Below are 25,150 nucleotides of genomic sequence, written 5' to 3' on the forward strand. Positions count from 1 at the left end.
CACGAAACGTCATCTTAAAGCGCGAATTTGTCAAATGGGATGTCCGAGTCATTTCCATGAATCGGTTCTTTTGAACAGAAAGCAGGGGACGGATTGCCGGGAGGGAAAAATGGCGGAAACTTCAGTGAGAAATCGGAAAGGATCGGCGGTGAGGCACGACTACTCCGTGAATGGAACAGAGAGGATTGAGTGGGGGGATAGTGAAGGGAGTATGGAAGTAGAAAGCGAAGAGGAAAGTGATAAATCTTTAGGAAATGGATGGAAAGAAGTAAGGAGAAATCGGGGAGAAAAACGAAAGAAGAGGAGCGATGTAGAAGAGTCTGATGACAAGAGTAGAGAGAGCATAATATGCATTGTTAGGTTTGGAGATCAGATTGGGGTAAGCAAAATTAATCCATTAAAATTGACCAAGATAATAAATAGAGATATAGGAAATATTGAGTTCGCTAAAGTTCTTTCTGATGGAAATTTGCTAGTTGGATGTAATAAAGAAGAACAAGCAAATAAGGCTCTCAAATTAAAAGAGGTAGGAGGGATTAAAGTTGTCAGCACAAACAGAGTTGGAGATAAAAGTAAAAGTAAGGGGAGAAAAGGGATCATTTTTGGTGTTCCTCTCAATATAGGATTGGAAGAGTTGAAAGATAACTTAAAGGGAGGGATGATAGAAAATGCGCGAAGAATAAAATCAGGTGCAGATGGAAACAGAAGAGACACTGAAACAGTAGTAATAGAGTTTCAAGGGAATGAAATTCCTAAAAGAGTAATGTTGGGTGTGATGAGTTATATTGTAAGAGAGTATATACCAGGTCCAGTGAGATGTTTTAAGTGTCAAAGGTTTGGGCATGTTGCTAAAAGGTGTGTGGAACAGTGTAGATGTGCTCGCTGTGGAGGAAATCATGAATACGGCAAGTGTGAGGAAGGAGTACAACCAAAGTGTTGCAACTGTGGGAAGGATCATAGTGCAGCATTCAGAGGATGTGAAGTAATGAAAATAGAGATGGACATTCAGAAAAGGAGGGTGGAGAAGAAGATAACTTATGCGGAGGCAGCAAAACAAGTTAAAGGACAAGCTAGAGAACAAAGAGGTCAGCCAGGAGTTTCAGATGAAGGAAATAAAGAAGTTCCAGGAGAAATAATGATGATTGAAAAGAAGAAATTAGTAACATTTATTGCAGGAGTTATAAATAGTACAGCTGGGATTGAATCAAAAACACAAAAGACACAGTTAGTTGTTATAGCAGCAATACGTCATCTTGGAATGAAAGGCTTGACTTGGGAAGAAGTTCGAGATGAACTTCAGATAAGATCAAGTCAAGAAACTAGATTGGACACATAAATGATAACAATATTTCAGTGGAATGCAAGATCTCTTATAGCAAATGGTAACGAGTTCAAGCATTTTATTGAAGAGTTAAGTATTAAACCAGATGTAGTATGTGTTCAAGAAACTTGGATGAAAAGTTGTTTAGATTTTGTTTTAAAAGGGTATAGTATAGTAAGGCGCGATAGAGAAGAAGGGAATGGTGGTGGGTGTGCAACATTTATTAGACAAGAAATATCATATAGAATACTGGGAAAAGGAAGGGATCAAGAATATATTGCTGTGGGGATATGGGGTAGAGGTCAGGAGATAATTATCATAAATTATTATAATCCATGTAAAAAATTGGAGCTAGAGAAGCTAAAGGAAGTACATGGTCAAGATAGTCAAAGAGTGATATGGTGTGGGGATTTTAATGCACATAATACCCTATGGGGAGGAAATTACATTAATGCCAATGGTCAAGTAGTTGAGGAATTAATAGAGGAAAGGGAGTTGGTGTGTTTAAATGATGGGAGGGGTACAAGGATAGATGTTTGTAAGGGAAGGGAGTCAGTATTGGACTTAACACTAGTTTCGAGTAATCTGGCCAGTAAGTGTAATTGGGAAGTTTGGGGGGAATCTAGCATTGGGAGTGATCACTACCCAATAGTTATAACATTGAATATTGAGACGGAGAGAGCAGAAACGCAAAGAGGAGGAAAATGGATATTTGAAAAAGCAAATTGGGATAAATTTGAGGAAATGTGTGAGGAAAAAATGGATGCAATTGATTCAAATCAAGATATTGACATCTTTAACGGAAAAGTGTGTGCAGCAATATTAGAGGCAGCATCAGAATCAATTCCAAAAAGCAAAGGAAATATAACAAAAAAAGCTGTTCCTTGGTGGACAGACCAGTGTAGTAAAGTTGTGAGAGATAGAAACAAGGCTTTTAAACTTCTTAAGAAGACACATAATTATAATCATCTAATTTTATTCAAAAAAGCTCAAGCAGTTGTGAGGAAAACTATCAGGCAAGCTAAAAGAGGAAGTTGGAGAGATTTTTGTAGTGGAATTGGAAGGACAACTCAAGTAGGTGAAGTGTGGAATATGATTAAGAGAATGAAAGGTATTAAGAAAGAGTGGGATTATCCAGTGTTGGAGTCAGAAGGAGAAATAGGTATAACAGATAAAGACAAAGCAGCAATGCTAGTAAAAACATTTGCAAAAATACATGGGTCAGGGAACTTAAGTGAGGAAGGTAAGAGGAGGAGAGAAATAACAAAGAGAAGAAATATGGAAGAATTGGTAAGGAATAGGGGAATGGAAGATCAGCCAATTAACTTCCCACTCAACAGAGATGAATTGGTGAGAGCTATTTGTAATAAAAATAAAAAATGTTCATCTCCAGGTAAGGACCAGGTCGGATATATAATGATGAGACATCTGAAGGATAGGGCTCTGGGGAAACTTTTAGAGTTATATAATAGAGTATGGGAGGACGGAAGACTTCCTAAAGTTTGGAAAGAAGCAATAATAATACCAATAAGAAAGCCAGGAAAAGATCCGTCAAAACCCTCTAATTACAGACCGATAGCTCTGACGTCGAATATTTGTAAAATTATGGAAAGGATTATTACGGAAAGGTTGACTTATTTACTGGAAAAAAGAGGATTACTGTCAAATTACCAAAGTGGTTTTAGAAAAGGAAGAGGAACAATGGATTCTATTATATGTTTAGAAAATGAAATTAGACAAGCACAGTTAAATAAAGAATCAGTAATAGCAGTATTTTTGGATGTTGAGAAGGCTTATGATATGATGTGGAGAGAGGGGCTATTGATAAAATTAAGAATGATGAATATTGGTGGAAAAATATACAACTGGATAAAAGATTTTTTGGAGAATAGAAGCATCCAGGTAAGAATAGGAAATGAAGTATCGAATGTATTCCAGATAGATAATGGTACTCCTCAAGGGAGTGTAATAAGTCCACTATTGTTTTCCATAATGATCAATGATGTGTTTAATCAAGTAGAACCAAAGGTAGGTAAGTCTCTGTTTGCAGATGATGGAGCTCTCTGGAAGAGAGGAAGGAATATTTTGTATATTAATAGGAAGATACAAGAGACTATAAGGAAAGTGGAAGAATGGGCTTATGATTGGGGGTTTAAATTCTCAGTGGAGAAAACTAAAACACTAATTTTCTCTAGGAAGAGGGTCGTTCCAGAAGTGAGTTTGAAGATGTATGGGGAAACTTTGGAAAGGGTGAATGTATTTAAGTTTCTAGGTATGTATTTTGATGCAAAACTTACTTGGGGTGAACATATAAATAAAATAGTAGAGAAATGCCAGAAGGTGATAAACATCATGAGATGTGTAAGTGGAGTGGAATGGGGGGCAAGTTTTTCTTCTTTAAAAATAATTTATATAGCACTGATCCGGTCAATGCTTGACTATGGTTGTGGAGTTTATGGATCGTCGTCAAAAAACCAGTTAGATAAACTAAATAAAATTCAAGCTCAAGCGATGAGACAGTGTTGTGGAGCAGTAAAGACTACACCTATACCAGCGTTACAAGTCTTGGTAGGAGAGATGCCATTAGAAATTAGAAGGAAACAATTAACGGTCAATTACTGGGCGAATCTCCAGGGGCATAAAGATGATCATCCTACAAAATTGGTGGTACAGAATTGTTGGGAGCAGAATGAAGGATGTAGAACAAGCTTTGGGTGGAGTAGTAAAATATATGCAGAACAAATACAAGTAAATAACATCAAGATGAGCCCAACAGTTTTTATTCAGGAAAACGAACCATGGATATATGTAACGCCTCAAGTAGACCTGCATCTGTTAGAGGTTAAAAAAACAGAAAGAGAAGCTGACCTGGCATCTGTGTTTTTAATATATACCAGAAAGCAATACCCTCAGCATATACAAGTGTATACAGATGGATCAAAAGATCCAGAAAGTCAAATAACTGGGTCTGCTTTTTTAGTCCAAAACAGTGGCCACCAGGGTATCAATGGAGTAAAGCGAACTTCTAATCATTTGTCAGTTTATACTGTAGAAATGATAGGAATGCTGTTGGCATTGCAATGGATAGAGGAACACAAACCTGGGAATGTTTTAATTTGTTCTGACTCAGTTGCAGTCTTAAAGAGTTTGATATCTTTTAAATCAAGTCACCAAGATATTCTCTTTAGTATTCTACAAATTCACTCAAGAATTGTTCAAAATAAAACATTAGTCAGGTTTATTTGGGTCCCAGCACATATAGGAATAAAGGGAAATGAAGAAGTGGATAAATTAGCAAAGCAAGCATTACGGAGAGAAACAATAGAGATACAAGTCCCATTAAGTAAATCAGAGATTAAGGTTTTAATCTGGAATGAAGTGAATAAAGAATGGCAAATTAAGTGGAACAATGGGGAAAAGGGTAGATTCCTTTATAGTTTAATAAATAAAGTAAATCAAAATATAAAGTGTATAGGAAAGTCAAGGAAAGAGGAGGTCATCTATAACAGAATACTATTAGGGCATTCAAATTTAAATGGCAATCTTAAAATATTAGGGAAGCATCCAAATGGATTATGTGAATACTGTAATGTTGAAGAAACAATACCTCATGTATTTATTGATTGTAGGAAGTATGAGCAAGAAAGAGGAAGAATGATAGAACAATTAAGTAAAAATAGAAGTCAGGATTTAAATTTTAAGGTATTAATAAAATGGGCGAGTGAAGTAAACAATAAAGCTTTCTATGATTTTATTAGAGAGACGGGATTGATTAACAGAATATAAAAATCTGTTCCACACTCCGGAGCAGAAGGTGGCGGTAATGCACCTATTTTCGTTGGTTGCCAGCCGCCGTTAAAAACCAAGAAGAAGAAGAAGAAGAACAGAAAGCAGGCACAAAAGAGATTCTTTGTCCATGTGATTCTCTGCTATTTTATAGGCACAAATGACTGTTTATTTCTGTTTTGCGATTACGTTTTATTTATAAAAAAAAAAGAAAAAGAAAAGTGGTATATTTTAATATCATGTGCCCAGATACTTGTTGCAGCCTTGATTCAGCACATAAAGTAACTTAGAACTTAAATATACTTTTCTTTTACATCAAACAATACAAAAATTGACATCTGTTGTCTTAAGAAAATCGATGTTTGCATATGGAAAGTATTAGATCATAGTACAATACCATTTTCCTATTTGCAGTAAAGTGGGAGTAGATATAGCTCATAAATTGGTGGACAAATGCAAAAAGGCGTTAAATGTTATGAGATGTCTAGCAGGAGTTGATTGGGGAGCTTGCAGATAGTTCCTTAAAAGAATATATTGTGCTCTGATAAGATCGGATATTGATTATGGCAGTATTGTATAGCTCTGCATGTAAAACACAACTTTTAAAATTAGAGGCAATACAATCACAAGCAATGCGAATTTGTTGCGGAGCTTTTAGATCATCCCCATTATCAGCAGTTTATGTAGAGATGGGCGAGATGCCTCAAGAAATTCGTAGGCTCAAGTTAAGGATGAGGTACTGGATAAGTATAAAGGGACATTCGGATAGTCATCCAGTTAAAATGGTGTTGAAGGACTGTTGGGAAAATGAAAGTTATCAAGCTTTGTATGGAAGGCCAATGAGGAAGCACAGAAAATGGTGTATTGCCCCTACTGTGGCTAGGTCAGCAATTCCTCCTTGGCTTTTCCCAATGCCTTTGATTGATATCCAATTGAATAAAGAAAAACATAATAATGAGACAAGTGTATTAGAAATTAGTTGTACAGAAATATATAGATCGCGTAGTACTACACGGATGGTTCAAAGGATCCAGACTCTGAGAAAACAGCTGTAGCAGTATATATTCCCCTATTCAAAATGAAAATGTCAAAAAGAACTTCAGATCATATTTCTGTTTTTACTGCAGTACTAATAGCAATCTTATTGGCACTTCAGTGGATAGAAGAAATACAACCAACAAAGGCAGTAATATGCACAGATTATCTTTCAACACTCAAGTGGGAAATCATTAGCAAGACAAGACATGATAAATGAAGTAATGCAGAGTCTTTTTAGAATAAGACAGAAATAAATTATATGTCAATCCAGGTTTTGTTAGGTGATGGACATAAACAATCAAGAATATATCGCAAATTAGTTGTTTATTTAAAGAAAACAGGATTGATTAATAGGATTTAGGATACCGTTTATATATATATATATATATATATATATATATTTATTTTAAGTAGCTCTTGTTTCTAAACTTCTTATTCATTGTGCGCTTCACACTCCTTTCCAGTAGGTGGCGGGAATGCATCCTTTAAATTGGTTTGCCAGCCGCCATTAAATCCTAAAAGAAAGAAGAAGAAGATTCGTGCACGAGTCGTTCAAACCTTAGTGAACCGGTTCAAAAAGCATTCGACTCAAATTCGTTCATGAATTGGTTATGGCTATTTTGCAAAACAGGCGCTCCTAAACTGATGGAAATATATGGAAAATGTACGTTGCAATTTCTCAGATTATGATTTAATATAAATTTCGCTCAGATATGACAGCAAAATTGCTTCATGAATTGGTGCACGAGGCAGCGCGTGCTCATGGTAATAAAACAGCTGTCGCGTTCGACAGCAGCATTGCAGCGCGCGTCTGCTTGACATATGAAGAAGTTATATCCCTCGCAAATGAATTAGCTGGACATTTGCGCGTCTCTGTTCAGAAACATGATGGTACCATAGGGTTATTCTGTCATGCAGATGTCCTCCTTCCTGCCTGGATTGTCGGGTACGATTAGTTATGCAATGTGTGTTGCATGACTACCGGACACCGGGTTATTCTAGTATCTAATTATTACACTAAACAAATGTATTGTAGTTTAGTGCACATAATTAAAATGTTTTCTCCTCTGAACAGTATTCTGCAGTTTCCTGCTGCATATGTACCTCTTGATCCTGCATCGCCACCTTTGTGCAATCTGAGAATGATAAAGAAGTGCAGACTGAAATACTGTTTATTACAAAACGAACTGCTTAATGTGGGTATATTATATTATATTATATTATACTAGTCATTATATATTATTACTAATATTGTTGTTTCATAACCAACAGCAATTCCAGAGTGCATTTTCCAACTTGCTATCCCTGGAAATATGTGTAACATTGTCTTCACATAGGCTCACTTTAATAAAAATACAAAGTGAGCAGGATGCAAACGATCAGCCTTCCAGCTCTGCTATGACCAAAGACATCCAACAGAGGGAGCCTTTGGCTTATGTTTTGCACACATCCGGAACAACAGGGCTTCCAAAAATAGTGAAGGTCCCACACAGGTGTATTGTGCCTAATATTACACATTTAAGGTAAGAACACATTAAATTTTTAGTTCAAATGTGCATTTATTATGTAGTTTATTTTAAGCTGAAGGTATGACCATGTGGTCTGAATGCGTTCACTTGTTTACCTGACAGCTATAGTGAAAATATTGTGTTGAAATTGGAGGATAGAATTCATAAAAATAATAATTTTTTTTTTTTTTAAATACTTTCTCAACAGGTCTGTCTTTAAGATAACTGCTGAAGATGTTGTATTACTGTCCTCTCCATTAACCTTTGACCCCTCTGTGGTGGAGGTGTTTTTGGCCCTGTCCTCCGGAGCGTGTCTCCTAATTGTCCCCTCAGCGGTTAAAAAGATGCCACGCAGACTTGCAAATGTGCTGTTTAAACGAAATAAAACAACAGTCTTACAGGCAAGTAACTTTATTCCTCACCGAACCATTAGTCGTGGGACAGACTCCTGTTTTTGCAGCCTATAATTAGAGATTTTAATAATCAAATCACTTCATCTGTCTATTTATCTTTCTCGTGAATGTGTACACGCTGTGAAGAGGAGATGATGGTGGTGTAATCAACATTGGTAGTGGGTGTAGTGAGCTGAAATTTCTGCATTATGCAGATGACGGAGATAATGAGTGTGTTCTTTGGCATTTGTTCATTTATCTACATGCACCAACAATTTGTTTTCAATATTTTACTGTAACATGTTTTGCATCACTCAGAATTTAATTTCACACTCCAGTTCTTAAAAGGATAGTTCACCCAAAAAAATTCTGCCATTTATTACTCGCCCTCATGATGTTTCAAACTCGTAAGACCTTCCTTCATCTTCGGAAAACAAATTAAGATATTTTTGATGAAATCGAGAGCTTTCTGACCCTGCATTAGACAGCAAGGGAACTACCACATTCAAGGCCAAGAAGCGTAGTAAGGACATTGTTAAAATAGTCCATGTGACATCAGTGGACAGTGGGCAGTTTAGTTAATCATGGCTGACCATAAATAACATTTTTCTGACATTGGCATTTATCCAGTATCTGAAACCATTTATGCAATGCTTCCTCCGCACCACGAGATGACATACACAACATAAAGTACTGTTCTATGCTAAAATATTATATTTGACTTTTAATTATTTTCCAGGCCACTCCCACTCTTGTGAGGCGCTTTGGAAGGCGGATCCTTCAGGAGGAGGTGCTTAGTGCTAATTCACCCCTGAGGTTATTGGCTTTTGGAGGAGAACCATGTCCATCTCTAAGTCTTATCAAGAGCTGGAGTCAGCAAGGCAATAGCACACACATCTGTAATCTTTACGGCACCACAGAAGTTTCTTGCTGGGCAAGCTGTTACAAAGTCCCATACGAACACCTGTGCTTGGAGGACATGTGAGTGACACACAGGAACTAATAAAATGACAAGCACATCACAAAATTTATAAAAAATTAAACAAATTTTAAATGAAAATTGTAAATATAAAAGCTAATCCAAAATATTTATTAAAAATTTTAATATAAAAAAATAACACTCCAGTCGCATCAGCCACAAAAACCTTTCTTATTAACAGTATATAGAGAATGTTTTCTCAGTCCACTGCTTTATTTTGAATTGAAATAAAAAATATTGCTAAATTATTATTATTATTTAGCCATTTCTTGTAATCCATTGTTTGATTACATATCATATTTATTATTTTAAAGAACTGATCAATTTGTGCCCCTTGGAGAGCCGATGTTGGATACGGTAATGGAAGTGAGAGATGAGACAGGACGTCTCGTCACTGAAGGAGAAGGACAGCTGTTCATTGGTATAGTACAATTGTCAGAAAGAGTAAAAAAAAATGCAGTTAAAACTATAAAATCGTGAAATATTTTTTATGGCTTTTAATAACTGTTTTCAATTTTAATATATTTTAAAATATAATTTATTCCTGTGATGGCAAAGCTGAATTTTCAGCAGCCATTACGTCAGTCTTCAGTGTCACATGATCCTTCGGAAATAATTCTGATATGATGATTTGCTGCTCAAGAAACATTTCTTATTATCATCAATGTTGAAAACAGCTATGCAGTTAAATATTTTTTGTGATCAATTTGTTTCTAGACTCTATCATAAGTAGAAAGTTCAAAAGAACATGATTTTATTCTTGCTCTATAAAAGTCCTACTGACCCCAAACTTGTGAATGGTAGTGTACTTACTTTGACATGTAGTTGTTGTTTTGCTAGTTTTTGTGTTTGTACAGTGAATTTTTGTCATTTTATGTAGGTGGTCAAGAGAGGGTTTGTCTGCTTGATGATGAAGAAACTGTAGTCGAGGGAACAATGCGTGCTACAGGTGACTGGGTGCAGGTGCGTGATTCCCATTTGTATTTCCTGGGCAGGAAGGATCGGCTCATCAAACGTTTTGGTCAGCGGGTACACCTAGATGCCTTGCAGCAGGTAGGTGATAACTGACCCATGTGTCTTGTAACAACTTTGGCATGTGTTTATAATAAAATCTATTTAAAGGTACATATATGATCTTATGCAATGATTTCTTTCTGTGCTCAGATCATTGAGAATTTGCCTCAGGTGGAAGCGTGTGCAGTGAGCCTGAGTAAGGGTGACAGGCTGCTGGCATTTATAGTGCTCACATTGGGTCAACCAGGAACCCTTTCATCCTCTGAATTTACTCAACAAAAACCTCTCCAACATTCTACACAGTCCTCTGAAGACCTCACCACTGTCGCAGTCTCAAGAAACTCCACCTCTCCCTCACTCAGAGTAATTGAAGGAGAGATTCGCCAGAAGTTATCACAGCTTTTGGCCAGTCACAGTATTCCAGACATGATATTCTTCATCCCTGCTCTTCCACTCACCTCTCATGGCAAGTGAGCACCATCCTCTGAAGGCCTGTCCATACTAAGAATGATAACTATAAAAATAACTGTAAGGATAATTATATTAGGAATTGCTGTTATAGCTGTGGTGTGAACTCTGCTATTCTTATAAATTTAGAATGATTTTTGAAACCATATCTTTATCGCCATTGTTAAAGTTATTGTCCTTTGAAGTAACGCTAATAGTTTAACTCATGTCCACCAATCAAAATATAATTACTTTAAATTAAAATGAACTTTTTATGCTACTATTAACCATTTATACATTTATCCTTTTTACAAATTTATATATGAATGTTTTTATATACGTTTCATTAACAAGTATAATATGATTAAAAGTGTCCTTTTTAAGCAATAAAACATAAAAGGCTTAATAAAAAGACAAAGTACTAAAATATTATATTTTATCATTAGACATTTTCCTTTTGTTTCATTAAGCTTTGGCATTTCCATTAATGAGTTTTCATTGTTGTCATAGATTTCAGTCATTTTTATATTCATGTTGCATGTATTTTTAGGTAAAATAGCCATTGACGAATTGATGAGGATGTGTGACACTCAAAAACAAGATATAAATACACAAACTGTATGGAAAGACATTGAATCTGTGAGACTGAAGTTACAGACCCTATGGAAGGTATAAATAGCATTTAATCATATTGCACAAAATGAACTAGTTTGTGAACTTAGTATGGTCACAGTTTATTTTAAGGTCCAATTCTTGCTATTAATTATTAGCTACGACATTTGCCTGAAACTCCTAATTACGCCTTAGTAAGGTAATTGTTAAATTCAGGTATTGGGTAGGATTAGGCATGTAGAATCGAATATGATCATGCAGAATATGTGCTTTGTAAGTACTAATAAATAGTGAGAATTGGTCCCTATACTAAAGTGTTACCATTCTAATTGTTTGACACATGGTATTTCTTAAATAATATCTTTCCCATTGCCTGCTGAGTGATACTGCCATTCTGTGTTTGTCTATGTACATTAGGATTGTCTTGGCCTGCCAAATGATGTGGCGATTGAGGAAGATGCACACTTCATGTTAAGTGGAGGAGACTCCCTTCAGGCCCTGCGTCTCTGTGATGAGATCACTGTTGCCATGGGGACAACCTCTGTGGGCCTGCTGGAGGTCATATTAGATGGCTCTTTCTCAGATGTGCTTAGCAACGTCATGACGGAAACGCATAACAATGCAATCCAGCCATCAAAGAAGAGAATGCTGGATGATTCAGGCTCTATAGTTTCACCCAAAAGACAACAGAAGGAAATGAGCACAGTGAATGCTACAGAAAGCACAGTGGGTTTTGTAGTTCCCTCAGTGAGAAGGACTATGGGATTTGTAGTTGTGAGACGAGCTGCTGAGGTTATTGAATGGGGTCTTTTTCAGAAAATGCAAGAGAAAAACTTCTCCGATGCACTGGGAACAAACGGGAGCAATCTTACGGTGACAAATACTTCTGAAGACAGTTTAATATCTAATTCCTCACATGAACTTCATAATTTATCTCAGGAAAATCCTGCTATTAAAAAGATTACAGAACACCATGTTCCTCAAGAAGTTACTGAGACGTTACCTGTCAGTAAGAGCCCAGGTGAAGGTTCAGAGGAAGACCGTTCCAATGTCCTGCAGCTGGGCCTGCGGGTCCTCTGGAGCTCAGACACAGGCAGGTGTGTGGACGCCTCTCCAGTGCTGCTGGTGGGTCCTGACAGGACCACCGTGTTCATTGGCTCTCACTCGCACAGACTGCAGGCTCTTGACCTGTCCAATGGAGAGGTCATCTGGGAGCGTATCCTCGGAGATCGATTGGAGTCTTCAGCTGCCATTTCCAAATGCGGAAGCCTTGTAGCAATTGGTTTGTACTTGATTTTAAAAGGAATGCTTAATTTAATTAAGAGAACTAACATGGTTGTAAGGAGGTTGTTACTGCTTTAGCCTAAATATGTGGGGTTTTGACTACAAGTAGAACCTAAGGGATTTCAGGTTTAAAGTTATTCATCAATTTATTTGTCATCCACATTTGTAACCTGAGTTTAACCCTTTTTCTCAGGCTGCTATGACAGACAGATATATTTCCTGGATGTTTCCTGTGGGGACACTGTGTGGACGTTTGAGACCGGGGATGTGGTGAAAAGTTCCCCTACTGTAGACCCTAAAACTGGGCTGATGTTCACAGGGTCCCATGATGGCTTTGTTTATGCATTAGACCCACTGGTAATATACAAGAGAAATACTTCTCAGTTTTGTTTAATTATATTTATGTAGTGCTAATCAGTGTTGCTTTAGTATTATTAATATACTATTATAGTGTTTATTCATATTTTTATGTAGCTTTTATTTTTATATTTTCAGTTTTCATTTTGAGGTTTACGTGCATTTTTATTTTTAGTCATTTTTTTTAAAGTAAAAAAGCTTTTCATTTCAGTTTGTTTAGTAACTTGTTTTATTTCAATTTTCATACAAGTTTTACGTTTGAGTATGATATTTATATTTCATTTCATTTAATCTTTATTTCAGTTAACAAAAATATTTTTTTAATAGTTTTAGTTAGTTAACACTAGTTGTACTCTGTTTTTTGTAAATATGCTCTTGCATATTCCCTTGACATTTAAAACACTCGTCTCTATTTCTCCCAGACTAAGACTTGTATATGGCAGCACTATTGTGGTGGAGGTGCAGTGTTTTCATCCCCTTGCATCCACTCATCTCCTAGACAGTTATACTGTAGTACTCTGGGAGGGAATCTGCACTGTCTTGATCCAGTAAGTAAATGTTCCATCTTCATTAGAGTGAAAAAGACACATTATTATTGAGTGTTTTAAGTTTCAAAGCTTCTAAATCAACTTCTCTGATATGAAAGGTCTTAATAATGGAGTTTATACTGTAGGATCAGAGGTCATGTTTAAAGGCTAAAGCTTGTCTCGTCATTCTCCATTCATTGTCTGTCCAGGACAGTGGAAAACTCTTGTGGACATATTCCAGCAGTGTCCCGTTTTTCTCGTCTCCTTGCTGCTCTGATTCCTCTGTCTTCATTGGTTCAGTAAATGGACAAATTATTGGAATAAGCCATTCCGGAGATACGGTGAGAGGAAAAAGGAAAACTTGCTCTAAGAGATGATAAATTAAATATACATGACTTTAATCACGATTTTAAATCTTATTTTTCATAATTATGGTCTTCACAGGTAGAGCAATAAACAACAACACTTTGTTATTCTACCATGTATATTGCACTCATTTTTCAAACCTTATTTTTGCGAATTAAAAAGAGGCTTATGGCAATATTCTTTTACTCTTCAGATGTAATCCAATAATATTACAGTTTAATTACAGATGATTATGAGAATGCCTCCATTGATTTTGAGTTATTTGATTGCATTTTATGCACCAAAGTTTGATTTTTGTTCCATTATTTTGCAGTTATGGGAATTCTCCACTAAAGGACCAATCTTCTCCTCGCCATGCATTTCCTCTTTGACATTTTGGACTAATGAGCAGGTTTCTACAACACCCAGCAGAAGCACATCAACATTATCCAGTCACACAGTCACATGTGGGTCACATGACGGTCGTGTATACTGTATAAATGGTGATAACGGATCATTACTGTGGCAGTTCTATACCACAGGCAAGGTGTTCTCTACTCCCTTTGTGTTTGATGGTGATCCATGGGGTTTGAGGACACTAGTGACCGTGTGCTCCACTGATGGAAAGGTCTGGATTTTAGATGGAGAAACCGGCACACTGAAGGCCACCTTGTCATTGCCAGGCGAGATTTTTTCCTCTCCTGTCGTATGGGGGCATAAGGTAGTGGTGGGGTGCCGCAATGATTATGTTTACTGTCTAGAACTGACCAAACGGTGATTAATCACAATATGCAACTGGACAAGTATATTTTTATGGGTGACGCCTATTAAAAAAATACATGTATATATTCAGCATGTATTATAATGTACATATCTTGCAAAATACATAAATGATTTTAGCATTAATGTTCATGTTTGCTTTTGTGCAAAACCAGGAGTTTCAGTCCAGCAAGTTCAAACAGCTTCCTTTAATTTTCTCTACATATTTCATAACATTTGCGTCACTTTTTCTGTAATGGGTTTTTCTAAAGTGGAACAAAAAAAAAGTGCAATTATCAACAAACTTTTTGTTTTATATCACATACAACACCGTTTACGCTACACTATTGCACACGACCAGTGACGCGACTGCAGTTCAGGAGATCTCCAAAGGAATACAGTCTGCTTCATTTCACTTCTATACATACATACATACCTACATACATACAACATTACATTAGATAGTGGAGTCAGTGGCTCTGCTGAGAGATCAAGGCTTCCATTTAATAACTATTATTTAGCAGACGCTTTTTATCCAGTGCAACTTCACCTACAAGGACAATCCCTCCTGGAGCAATCTGTGGTTAGCTGCCTTATTCAAGGACGTAGAGGTGATGTCCGATAATAGTCCGTTCATTGTCTCACTAGAAATGCTTCCTTTTTTGTAAAGGATATTTCCGTTGGCTAGACCTTTTGTTCTTACTCCTCTCCACCCTGGGACGTTGCATTTGAAACGCTGATCTCCCATCACTTAGCCGTGATGCAGATTTAGCTAATTAGCGGTAAAAGAGATGCTAGCACACGCTACGCCAGGATAGCATTGTTTATGTTACAGCAAGCAGGCGGATCCCAGGCAACCAATTCTACAGAAACAGGCGGGTGTAGACACTGTAAGAAGTAGATTTTTCATCAATTAACAGCACGGCTCAAGTGCATATATACTATGTCATGGAAACTAGAAGGAAAAATTCATTGTTAGTTTATTACATGAGTAAACAGTGCTGACGTGTCATTATCATGATGAGTTTTAGCAATAGTTAAAATGAAGGTACTCACAGTTGTCACGGACACAGTGAAGATCTTTTTACTTTGCCAAGATATCAAATATAATAAGTTAAGAAATAAAAAAGTGACAACGTCTGCCCATCGGCAAGGTCAATGAGTGTCAACTCATTTGAGTGTATACGTGAAAAAAAAGAAAAATTACAAAGCCGTTTCTGATTTACATGCTTGTGGGAGCGAGGAGTGGAATTTGTGAGTTTCATCAGCTGTTATTATTAGCCCTTGAATTGCTTCCCAGATTTATCACCAAAGCAATAACGCACCTTCTTGTTTTACTTGAAATGTTACATTTGTACTTAATGTGAACCACTCATATTGTTTTAGTAATATCTAGAATCAACAGTTCGACATGCATTGTGTATATACACTGTTAACCACTGGCGACTTCAAAGATATGAAGGGCTGCAACTTCTCTGAAGATCATAGGGCTTGCTTGATTGGCTGTGACACAAATGAGTAAATATACTTTTGATGCATGTTGTTGCAATAATCCAGTATATTGAAAACCGGACGGGTGGGTTGATGTAATTGTTTATCCTTAGTGAATCTGAATATTGGTACAATATTTTTTCCATAAAATACCAAATATTCTGAAAAGCTAGAAGAGAGGAGCTGGGGTGCTGTGATGGCTAAGTGATGTGGATGAAGGAGATTATTTATTTGCTTTTTCACTGGTCAGCAGGAATGGATCACTTTATGATCTGTGGGCAGTCACTCCAGGCTTTGGCCTTACGCTTTGCTAGGGCAAGCCACGCAGGCTCAGTTGAAACCTGGGTGGTGTCACCAGGAGGGAAGCGCTTTGTCACATCTTTTGTTGCTGGCGGAGATGGTGTAGAGTCTGTAATTTCAACTGTCGAAAGAAAGAAAATCACTATAAAGACTTAGAGATGGCTCTTTTATGCTTTTGTTGTGGTTAGATGTCTCAGTTTTAAAAGCATCACATCATGATGGGAACCATGTCTAAATCCCACTCTGATGTCAGTTGCATTTTAGCTAGGGGAATGTATATGAAAAACAGCCCCAGTATAACGCTACTAAAGGGAAATTTAAGGGATTAGTTCACTTCCAAAAGAGAAATTTCCTGATGATTGACTCACCCCCATGTCTCCCAAAAGATGTTCATGTCTTTCTTTCTTCAGTCAAAAATAAATTAACGTTTTTGAGGAAAACATTCCAGGAATTTTCTCCGTATAGCGGACTTAAATGGTGGCCAACGGGTTGAAGGTCCGAATTGCCGTTTCAATGCAGCTTTAAAGGGCTCTACATGATCCCAGCCGAGAAATCCAGCCGGTCATATCTAGAGAAACGATCAGTCATTTTCCCAAAAAAATTAAAATGTGTATATACTTTTTAACCACAAATGCTCATGTTGAACTAGCTCTGCAATGTACATGCACGACTTCGCACATTACCTAATTACATTGGAATGTGGTCATGTGTGGTTAGTTCTTCGTCTGTAATCTTTGGTTCAAAAGGTAGCGTAGGGCGAAAAAATCCATCTCATTTTCTCCTCTAACTTCAAAATCGTCCGACATCATTGTTTTACCTTTTTTTTGGCTGTCTTTGCATGTTCGCTTTGTAAGCACTTGGCTGGTACTTCCGCCTACGTTACGCGTGATCAATATGATTACATAATGCTTGAGGTCGAGCTAGTGCAAGATGAGCATTTGTGATTTAAAAACTATATAAATTAGATTTTTCAGCTAATTATATGTAAGTGTGAACTCGTGAAAGGTGACATATCATGAAAATCGGACTTTACCTGGTTTTAAGTGCTATAATCAGGTCCCCGGTGCATCTACCAACCAAAGAAATGTGAAAAAGATTAACCCAGTAACTTTGTTTGGTAAGGCATTTTCTCCAAGCGTCTGAAAAAAACGAGCACGTCTGATTTCCCCTAGTGATGTTGCAAATGGATCTCATTTTATTATTACTCCCCCTTAATCTGTAAATTTCCACCCACGGCACCGTCATTTTGATTTTGCAAGCGACAGTGTACCAGTTCTAATGCCATGGAGAAAGTTTGAGCAAAACATGCTAACTGTTCTGTCTTTGGCTGCACGGACGAGCACAGAACACTATTTAGAGTCCCAGCCTCAGAGGAGACAAGAGAGCAGTGGATTTATAGATTTATTTACTGTATATTGCGGCTGCCACACAGATAAACATGATAATCAGAACCAAAACAGATGTTTTTTTAGCAGGTACTAGCTGTAATGGCGCAGCTCTATTCTGGAAAAGGCAGTGGGGAGCAGCAACTCATTTGCATTTAAAGAGACAGGCACGAATCAATCAAATCTTTTTTAAATCATTTTTAAAATGATATAATAAATTATCTGTGGGGTATTTTGAGCTGAAACTTCACAGACACATTCTGGGGACACCAGAGATTTATATTACATATTGTTACATATTTTTTCTGGAAGTGAACTAATCCTTAAATCAAATACTTTGTTTTTTTTTACCTGTGACTGAGCTGGGCAAGGTATTGGCTTTCTTCAAGTTGTCACGTCGTTCAAAACGGGCCAGGAGTGTGTCTGGTCTCTTTTTCTCATCTGTTGTTTGATGTTTGGGAGGGCTGGAACTTCCACTGCCCTTATCCTCTGTGGGATTGACCATTCCAGCCTTTCAGAGACAAACAACACCATATTGTAGTTATATGGAGCAAGATTTTGGACCAACAAGATTTCCTAAAGGACAAGGTTACCCAGCACAACACCACAGAAGTAGAAAACAAGTGATCAATAAAATGTTACTTGTCGTGGTAATATTTATGTAAAAGGGAAAGCTGTTATTGCTTGTTGCATTAAATTGCATTTCAGCTGGTTAAAACTCACTGTTATTACAATTTTACATATAGAACAAACAGTGTAGCTAGTTAATGATACTAGATTGTGTGGTTATATTTATAATGTATACATACACTATCTCTGTCCTTAGCATGTTTCTCAGCCAGCTTTGCTTCTCTCTGGCTCCTCCTATCCTCTCGGGTTTGCTGCTGTTCTCTGAAGCCTTTCTGTTTTTGCAGTGCCAGAGTGATCCAAAGTGGCCCTGTCTCTTTCTCCGGTGTCTGTGAGCTGTCCAGAGAGTGCCTGGCCTGCAGAGAGGGTTTTTCTGTGAAGAAGAAATGCAGAAGATGTCAAATTGACAAGCAAGACTAGAAAACATTTTAAAGTCTTCTACTCCTCTGTTGTACTGTCTACAAGAATAGCATTAAAGGGATAGTTCACCCAAAAATTAAAAGACCTTCGTTCATCTTCGGAACACACACAAAAAACAAAACAATTCAAACAAATTTAAATAACAAAAATAACTACTTTATTCAATGATTTCTTGTCTTCCGGGTCAGTCTCTGCCGCCATTCAAGAGAGTACCACGACGCATGGTTCCTGCGTCAGCAGCACCACTTGAATGGGTCGTGGTACTCTCAAGAATGCGCACCAACAGACACGGAAGAGAAGAATTGTTGAATAAAGTTAATTTTGTTTTCACTGCACACAAAAAGTATTCCTGTTGCTTCATAAAATTATGGTTGAACCACTAATGTCACATGGACTATTTTTACAATGTCCTTACTACCTTTCTGAACCTTGACCCGTGGTAGAAGTTTGAGGAATATAAATAAATTGATGCTTAGCAAACATTATAATAATTGTGAAGATAGCTCTATAGTGCTTGAGTATTTCCAACCTTTTTTAATGAGTTCTGTCCTGCGATCTGTTTTTTCTCTCCATGGGATGCTGATGGATGGAAAAAATGACTTCTTTTCTTTAAGATCCTCCTCTCCTTGTCCGTTTTTTTGGGATGGTAGAGATGCTGCAACTTCTTCCTTATGATCACTGCTCTGGTCAGTATCCACCTGTTCTGCTTGCCCTGTCCTTTGTGAAATCTTGTCCCCAGAAGTCCTTCTGCCAGGTTTCGGGAGAGGAGAGGGTGGAGGTGTGGCACCTTCAGATGGTTTGGGAGAGGTAGCCGGTTTTTGGTAAAGTGGAGGCTTGGGGACAAAGTTGTCACCTTCAGTGCATGCCAAAGGGAGAGTATTTCTGCTAAACTTACTACGAGATTCTTTACTGTGTGCTGCAGCGGTTCGAAATACGCTAATCTCTTGTTGCGGAGAAACAGGTGTAGACTTTTCAGAGCGTGTAGAAGTGTCAGAGTCTTGGTCAATGGAAGTGAGGGGCACTGGGACACCTTCAAAACTGTCTCCTGCACTGTACCTTTTTTTCCTCTTCTCTGCAGACTGTTCATTGTGAAAGCGAAGAGAGTAGTTGGTTCTTCTCAACTTGATTCCAAAAGGTGTGGGCCGCTCATCACCACTCTGATCCTTCTGATCCCCTTCATTCTTTGCTTCCAAGACTTCTGATTCTGCCTGACTTGGGGATCCAGTCTCGGACCTCTGTGACTTGGGAGATCCATGTGGCGGACTGGGAACAAGGAAGGAGGGGAGGTCTTTGGCAAACATGCATTCTTCAGCACTATCTGCAATGCGGACAACTTTGCTTCCCCTGTTCTGGATCTTGGTACCTAAGGAGGGCAACTCTGATTTTTGGACAGAGGGAGTTTCCGTCGATGGTGATTCTATTTTCACACCTTCTTTGTCTTCCTGACCAAAACTCTCTGAGTTCCTGTTGGAATCAGCAAATTTCTTTCTAGCTGGTGTGATTGAAAACTTAGCACTGGCTGACATGGTTTTCCTGAGGTTGGTGTGAGTGAATGGCACTGTATTTAGATCCTCACTTATTGGCCTGCGAGACTGATCTGGGTATTCTGGATATTTTCCGTCCTCAGCACCTTTAAAAATTTTGGATCGGATACTTGCCCATTCTGCCAGGACAGCAGCGTTGGATTGGTCTACAGATAAGGAAGACTCGTATAAGGATTTGGTTTTTCCAGATTTACGATCTGGAGAAGTCTTGCTCTTGGTTGGAGGAGTGCCCATGGCCTTTTTGCCTTCCGAAAGGCCAAGAAGGGACTTGCAGGCCGTATCCTTAATTTGATCGAGATTGACTGCGGTTCCACAAAGTTGGGCTCCCGTCACAAGAATTGCAGTATGTGGGACATAAAGAGATGAAGACAGAGTTGGTGAATCTGTGCATCCTGGTGAAGAAGCTTTGGCTCCCTCCCTGGTTTCAGCTGTTGCTTCACCCTGTTGGCCAGTTGATGGAGTAACAGGAGTGAGGTTGACCTTCTGGAATAGTATCTGCTTCTCACCTGAAGAGACCTTAAAAGTGAAGGGTCTCTGTCTCTCCTCCATCTCTCTCCATCTCAGTTCCTCTGCTTTTCTTTTCCATTCTGGGTCAGTAGCCCCAGCTTTCTCCTCTTGCTGTTGCCTCTTTCTTTCCTCCTCCTCCTCTAGTCTTTTCCTCTCAGCCTCCTCTTGTCGGCTCCTTTCCTCCTCACGGAGGCGTTGCTCTTCCTCTCTTTGCCGTTTCTCCTCTAACTCTTGAATCCTACGTTGTTCTGCCTTCTCTTCCTCTTTTCTCCTTCTCTCCTCCTGCTCCCTTTTTCTTTCCTCTTCCAGACGAAGACACTCCGCCTCAAGTTCCTGCTGCCTTCTCTCCTCCTCTGCTCTTCTTTCCTCTTCCTCTTTCCTCATTCTTTCATCCTCTTGCCTTTTTCGCTCTTCCTCTTCTCTCCTTCTTTCTTCCTCTTCTCTTTCTTTTCTCACCTCTTCTTCTCGTTGCTTCCTCTCCTCTTCCTCCTTATGCAGCCTTTCTTCTTCCTGTCTGCGCCACTTTTCTTCTTCTAGCCTCTGCTCCTCGATTCTCCTCCATTGTTCCTCCGTCTTTCTCTCTTCCTCTTGTTCCCTTCTCTGAAGCTCAAGATGTTCTAGCTCCTCCTCGTGAAATCGTTGCCTCATCGATTTCTCAGTGGGTTCATAATCCTCTTTGCTTCTAATATTATAATCCTCTCTTGACAAATCAAAGACTTCTTCATTTTTTTGTGTTTCAGATTCCTCTTGCATTTCAGAGAGATCCTCATCATTAAACTCCTGAAATATGTTAAATTTACAGAAGTTATTGCCTTTGAGTTATATTCTTCAAAGGGATAGTTCACTGAATTATTTAATTTTAATCCAGTATTGTTTTAGACCACACTGACATTGTATGGACAAACACAGTTGAAACATTAATCAAAATATTGACTTTTGTGTTTCACAAATCATACAGGAAAGGGTGAGTAAATTGATGACTGAATTTACATTTTTCTGTGAACTCTTTAACACATCTTCATATATAAAAACTATCCCAATAGACACTGTTCACATTTCAATGAACACCTTTCTCTTTACCTGTGTGAACCTTCGGTGTTTGCGTGACACCCTCTGGTTCTTCGGTTTGACAGACAGTTTATGTTTGGCAGCAGTGTTGTCCAAGCGTGGGACAGACTGAGGGACAGCATCGAGATTGATGGACTCAATTGTGCCAGGGGGAGGTGGGCGCTTGGTGCGTGGGGATTTGACTGGAGTTCTGTGCTGGACCGTGTCATGGCTGACAGCCTAATTGTTAAGAAAAAACACAAACAATTTTGTGACTATGCAGAGCAGGAAGCATGTTATATGTATGGGGAATCAATGTATTCACAGTCTGACAGTTTCCTACAGCTTAACTAGAGTACGCCATTAGCAACAAGGTTACTAACAAAATGTATATCTTGAATGCAATAAAAGTTGCTTTCAATAAAAGTGCCTGCCAAATCCATAAATATAACATTACTCTAAAACAGAGCAGTGATTTTTAACAGTATTATATATATATATATATATATAACATTTTATGTAAGTAGTGGATAATAAGTTGGAGATTAACTTACTTTTTCCTTGGTTTCGGTCTCTGGTGGCTCATTCTCCACCTGAGCAAGAACCCTCAGTGGACTTTGTGGTACCTCTTCTTCATCTGAGCTACCTTCATCTCCCTCACTCTTTCTGAGTGAAGGAAGTCTCTGACCAAATTTTATATTATGTCCAATTTGCCTCTGTCAACAAAAGCATAGAGAGTTAAAAAAAATCTAATTTTTTGTTTGTTTGTTTGTTAGGTTGTTTTGCTGCCTTGTTAGTCAAATTAGAGGAGAGGAAGGAGTTGGCCAACATTAAGTCCTAAAGATACCAACATAAAACAGTATAAAATAAATTGTATAAATTTGGTGCAATGCTTATATGAAAATTGTGTTAGGGAAGTTTGGTGCAAGACTTAATTGTGGGCATATGAACATTTTTAATTATAACGTTTGTGTGAAAAGTCTCACCTGAATGTTCCTAACTTTGTCTGAAACGTTCTCCTGGGACATTGTCTGTCCTGGATATGTCTTCTCTGAGTCCTCTGGGATAAATACACTCTCGTGTGAAAAAGCTCTGGACCCAAGGGTGTTTAACTCCCTGTGAATGTATATATTAACACACTGTTTAATTAAAACATTTCTATTAATGTTTTCAGTACGCAATTCAACAAATGAACTAAGCATCTAAAATAAAATCAATATGTTTGGTATACATTACAAAAGGCGGACCCAGCTAAAATGGTTAAGTTTTACCTTAGACACTCATCATTTTCCTCCTTAACTGAGACCACCCCACTGCAAACATCATCAGTGGAATGGCTAGGTTTAAGTTCAGATCCCTCAAACCCACGTTCTGCTTCCCTTCTTTTCTTCTTCCCAAATAGACGCCGGAATGGCTGGAATTTGCCCTGCCGTCGCCGCTCTGGTAAAAAGTGGGGTTTCAGTTTATTCAGTTTATTTATTTCAGTTTATTTTAGTATGTACAAAAATGTGAGCATTTGTAATTAATGTCCATGAAATGGAGGACCAGAATAGATCAGAGGCTATGGAATCAGGTTATACTGGGGGTAAGACCTTGTTTTGAGACTGGCTTTTATAATTATGGTGACCAGATTTCCTATTTAAACTATCCAGTAATGTTGAGATCCTATAAAGCCATATGATCTTGAAAAGGCATCATAGAAAAAAGAAGCCAACAATTAGAAGCCATCTGCTAAAGAAGCAATTTTATATGAAGCTGTTGTCAGTAATATAAAGTTGTGACACTGTTTTGAGAAAAGAGGAGTTTTTACATGCTTTACTGAAAACACTTTGGGGGTACACTTCATGTATTTACAATTATGAAAAGATAGCAATCCAGCCACTCAAATGCATACAAGATGTGACTTAAATTTAAATGCATCTGGTTGTTTAAGCTACATACTGTACATAAACTTTACTCCTCTCACACATTTTACATCAATGTGAGCCCTGTAATCCACATGAGCAATCATGGGTGAGACACAATAGATGCAGCAACCGCAGAACTTTTTAAGTACCAAAATAAACGACTCAAATAATACTTCAGTCTACATGAATAAACAACTGAGCATCTTGTATATTGTGCAGATTTGTTCAGGGGCAGTATCACAGGGGGATGTTATAGGTTCCTCTAAAACTACTCTAAAATCCCAGCTTCACTGGAGGTTTTTTAAAAATGCTTGGATATGTATTGTGAAAGGTGGTATACAAATAATTTAACCTCTACTGGGTTGTAGGTTTTACTTAATGCTAAACAAGCTACTTTCTTTCCCATTGGTTACTTCTGATAGCATACACACTGAGGATATAATCTGAGCTTCATGACCAACAATCAAACACCAGCTTTTAAACAACTAATTCCTAATCTGTAAAAAATAACATCCCAAAACAATCGTAAAGAAAACATTTATAGAATAATTCGCAACCTACCAATTAAAATGGAAATCTGCAGTTGCAAAGTGTCGCTGGCACGACTGAATCATACAGTTCCCATGTAACTGCATTAAACCAATGATAAGGCAAGGGACCTTTGGTTTGTAAAGAGTGCTGTGTAGAGACTCCACTTCCTGAGACTAGAAAGTTATAAGGAATCATAAACACTACGGAGATAAGAGTAGCTGAAAAACACTGTTTACGAATAAAATGACATATAAACATGTCAAATATAATATTAGCTATATACACTACTGATCGACAGTTTGTGGCCTGTAAGATTTTTTTATGTTTTTGAAAGAAGTCTCACCAAGGCTGTGTTTATTTGATCAAAGATTCATTAAAAATACAATTTATTCTGATGACAAAGCTGCATTTTCACATGATTATTCAGAAAAAAATTCTAATATCCTAATTTGGTTCTTAAGGAACATTTCCTCTTATTAATGGTGAAAACCGTTGTGCTGTTTTAAGATTTGTTTCAGGATTTTTTGATGAATAGAAAAGTTCACAAAGATCAGCATTTATATGAAATGGAAATCTTCTGTAACATTATAATATGTGTATGTGTGAATATTTTCTATCAAAGCCTGCAGATTCCTTTTTGGTCCTTCTGAAGGTATTATAAGTACACCATAAGCAAGCCGCCAACCAAGAGCAAAACATCTCCAGACTGTATTTTCTATTTTTATGGATGTTTATGTGTATGAAGGCTCAAGAGTGTGTGTGACTGACTCTCTGTTGTAGGAGCTCCAAATGAAATGGCTGGGGTGACAGGGTCACTGCATACCCCAGAGTAGATAAATTCAGCGAGAGATCAGCGTGGATCTGTTACAGGCTAAAAGTGGAAAGTAGTGTGGGATTACACAGTAAGTAAGTGTTGCTGCACAAAACACAATGGCACAATAACAAAGAAAGTAAGACATTTGGTACCTGGCGTCAGTGGCTGCTCCTGTTGTTCTGATGCGAATTTCTGAAATTATTACTGT

General features: G+C 37.8%; 2 protein-coding genes across 3 annotated transcripts; one reads left to right on the forward strand and one right to left on the reverse strand.

The window, feature by feature from the left end:
* Positions 1-76: 76 nt before the first annotated feature.
* On the forward strand, positions 77-15,552 carry LOC306880289 (beta-alanine-activating enzyme-like). 2 transcript variants are annotated; one of them, XM_079433735.1, is made up of 14 exons: positions 77-379; positions 7,221-7,341; positions 7,418-7,668; positions 7,862-8,054; positions 8,785-9,026; positions 9,339-9,445; positions 9,905-10,077; positions 10,189-10,504; positions 11,036-11,154; positions 11,515-12,379; positions 12,575-12,738; positions 13,161-13,286; positions 13,475-13,606; positions 13,945-15,552. In XM_079433735.1, exons 2-14 carry the CDS (start codon positions 7,288-7,290, stop codon positions 14,386-14,388), a joined length of 3,186 nt encoding a protein of 1,061 aa, XP_079289861.1. In that variant the 5' UTR covers positions 77-379; positions 7,221-7,287; the 3' UTR covers positions 14,389-15,552. The 2 variants fall into 2 exon arrangements, with proteins under 2 accessions (XP_079289861.1, XP_079289860.1); XM_079433734.1 differs by lacking the exon at positions 77-379 and adding an exon at positions 6,670-7,091.
* LOC306880290 (capping protein inhibiting regulator of actin dynamics-like) lies at positions 14,566-23,122 on the reverse strand. Its single transcript, XM_079433736.1, has 8 exons — positions 22,962-23,122; positions 22,677-22,806; positions 22,245-22,406; positions 21,724-21,930; positions 19,122-21,423; positions 18,355-18,545; positions 17,897-18,056; positions 14,566-16,281 (listed from the first exon to the last, which is right to left on the reverse strand). The coding sequence occupies exons 2-8, from the start codon at positions 22,716-22,718 to the stop codon at positions 16,121-16,123; spliced, it is 3,225 nt and encodes a 1,074-aa protein (XP_079289862.1). The 5' UTR covers positions 22,719-22,806; positions 22,962-23,122; the 3' UTR covers positions 14,566-16,120.
* Positions 23,123-25,150: the final 2,028 nt, after the last annotated feature.

The sequence above is a fragment of the Barbus barbus genome (assembly GCF_936440315.1).
Source record: "Barbus barbus genome assembly, chromosome: 14".
Taxonomy (NCBI): Eukaryota; Metazoa; Chordata; class Actinopteri; order Cypriniformes; family Cyprinidae; genus Barbus; species Barbus barbus.

Excerpts from the sequence above, each read along its gene's own strand:
- LOC306880289 (XM_079433734.1), top strand. The coding sequence starts at position 6,859 with ATGACAGCAAAATTGCTTCATGAATTGGTGCACGAGGCAGCGCGTGCT. Across the intron at positions 12,380-12,574 it reads CGGAAGCCTTGTAGCAATTG|GCTGCTATGACAGACAGATA; the intron begins GTTTGTACTTGA and ends CCTTTTTCTCAG. Across the intron at positions 12,739-13,160 it reads TTTATGCATTAGACCCACTG|ACTAAGACTTGTATATGGCA; the intron begins GTAATATACAAG and ends TATTTCTCCCAG.
- LOC306880290 (XM_079433736.1), bottom strand. The coding sequence starts at position 22,718 with ATGTCCCAGGAGAACGTTTCAGACAAAGTTAGGAACATTCAG. Across the intron at positions 22,407-22,676 it reads ACAAAGTTAGGAACATTCAG|AGGCAAATTGGACATAATAT; the intron begins GTGAGACTTTTC and ends TTTTGTTGACAG. Across the intron at positions 21,931-22,244 it reads AGACCGAAACCAAGGAAAAA|GCTGTCAGCCATGACACGGT; the intron begins GTAAGTTAATCT and ends CTTAACAATTAG.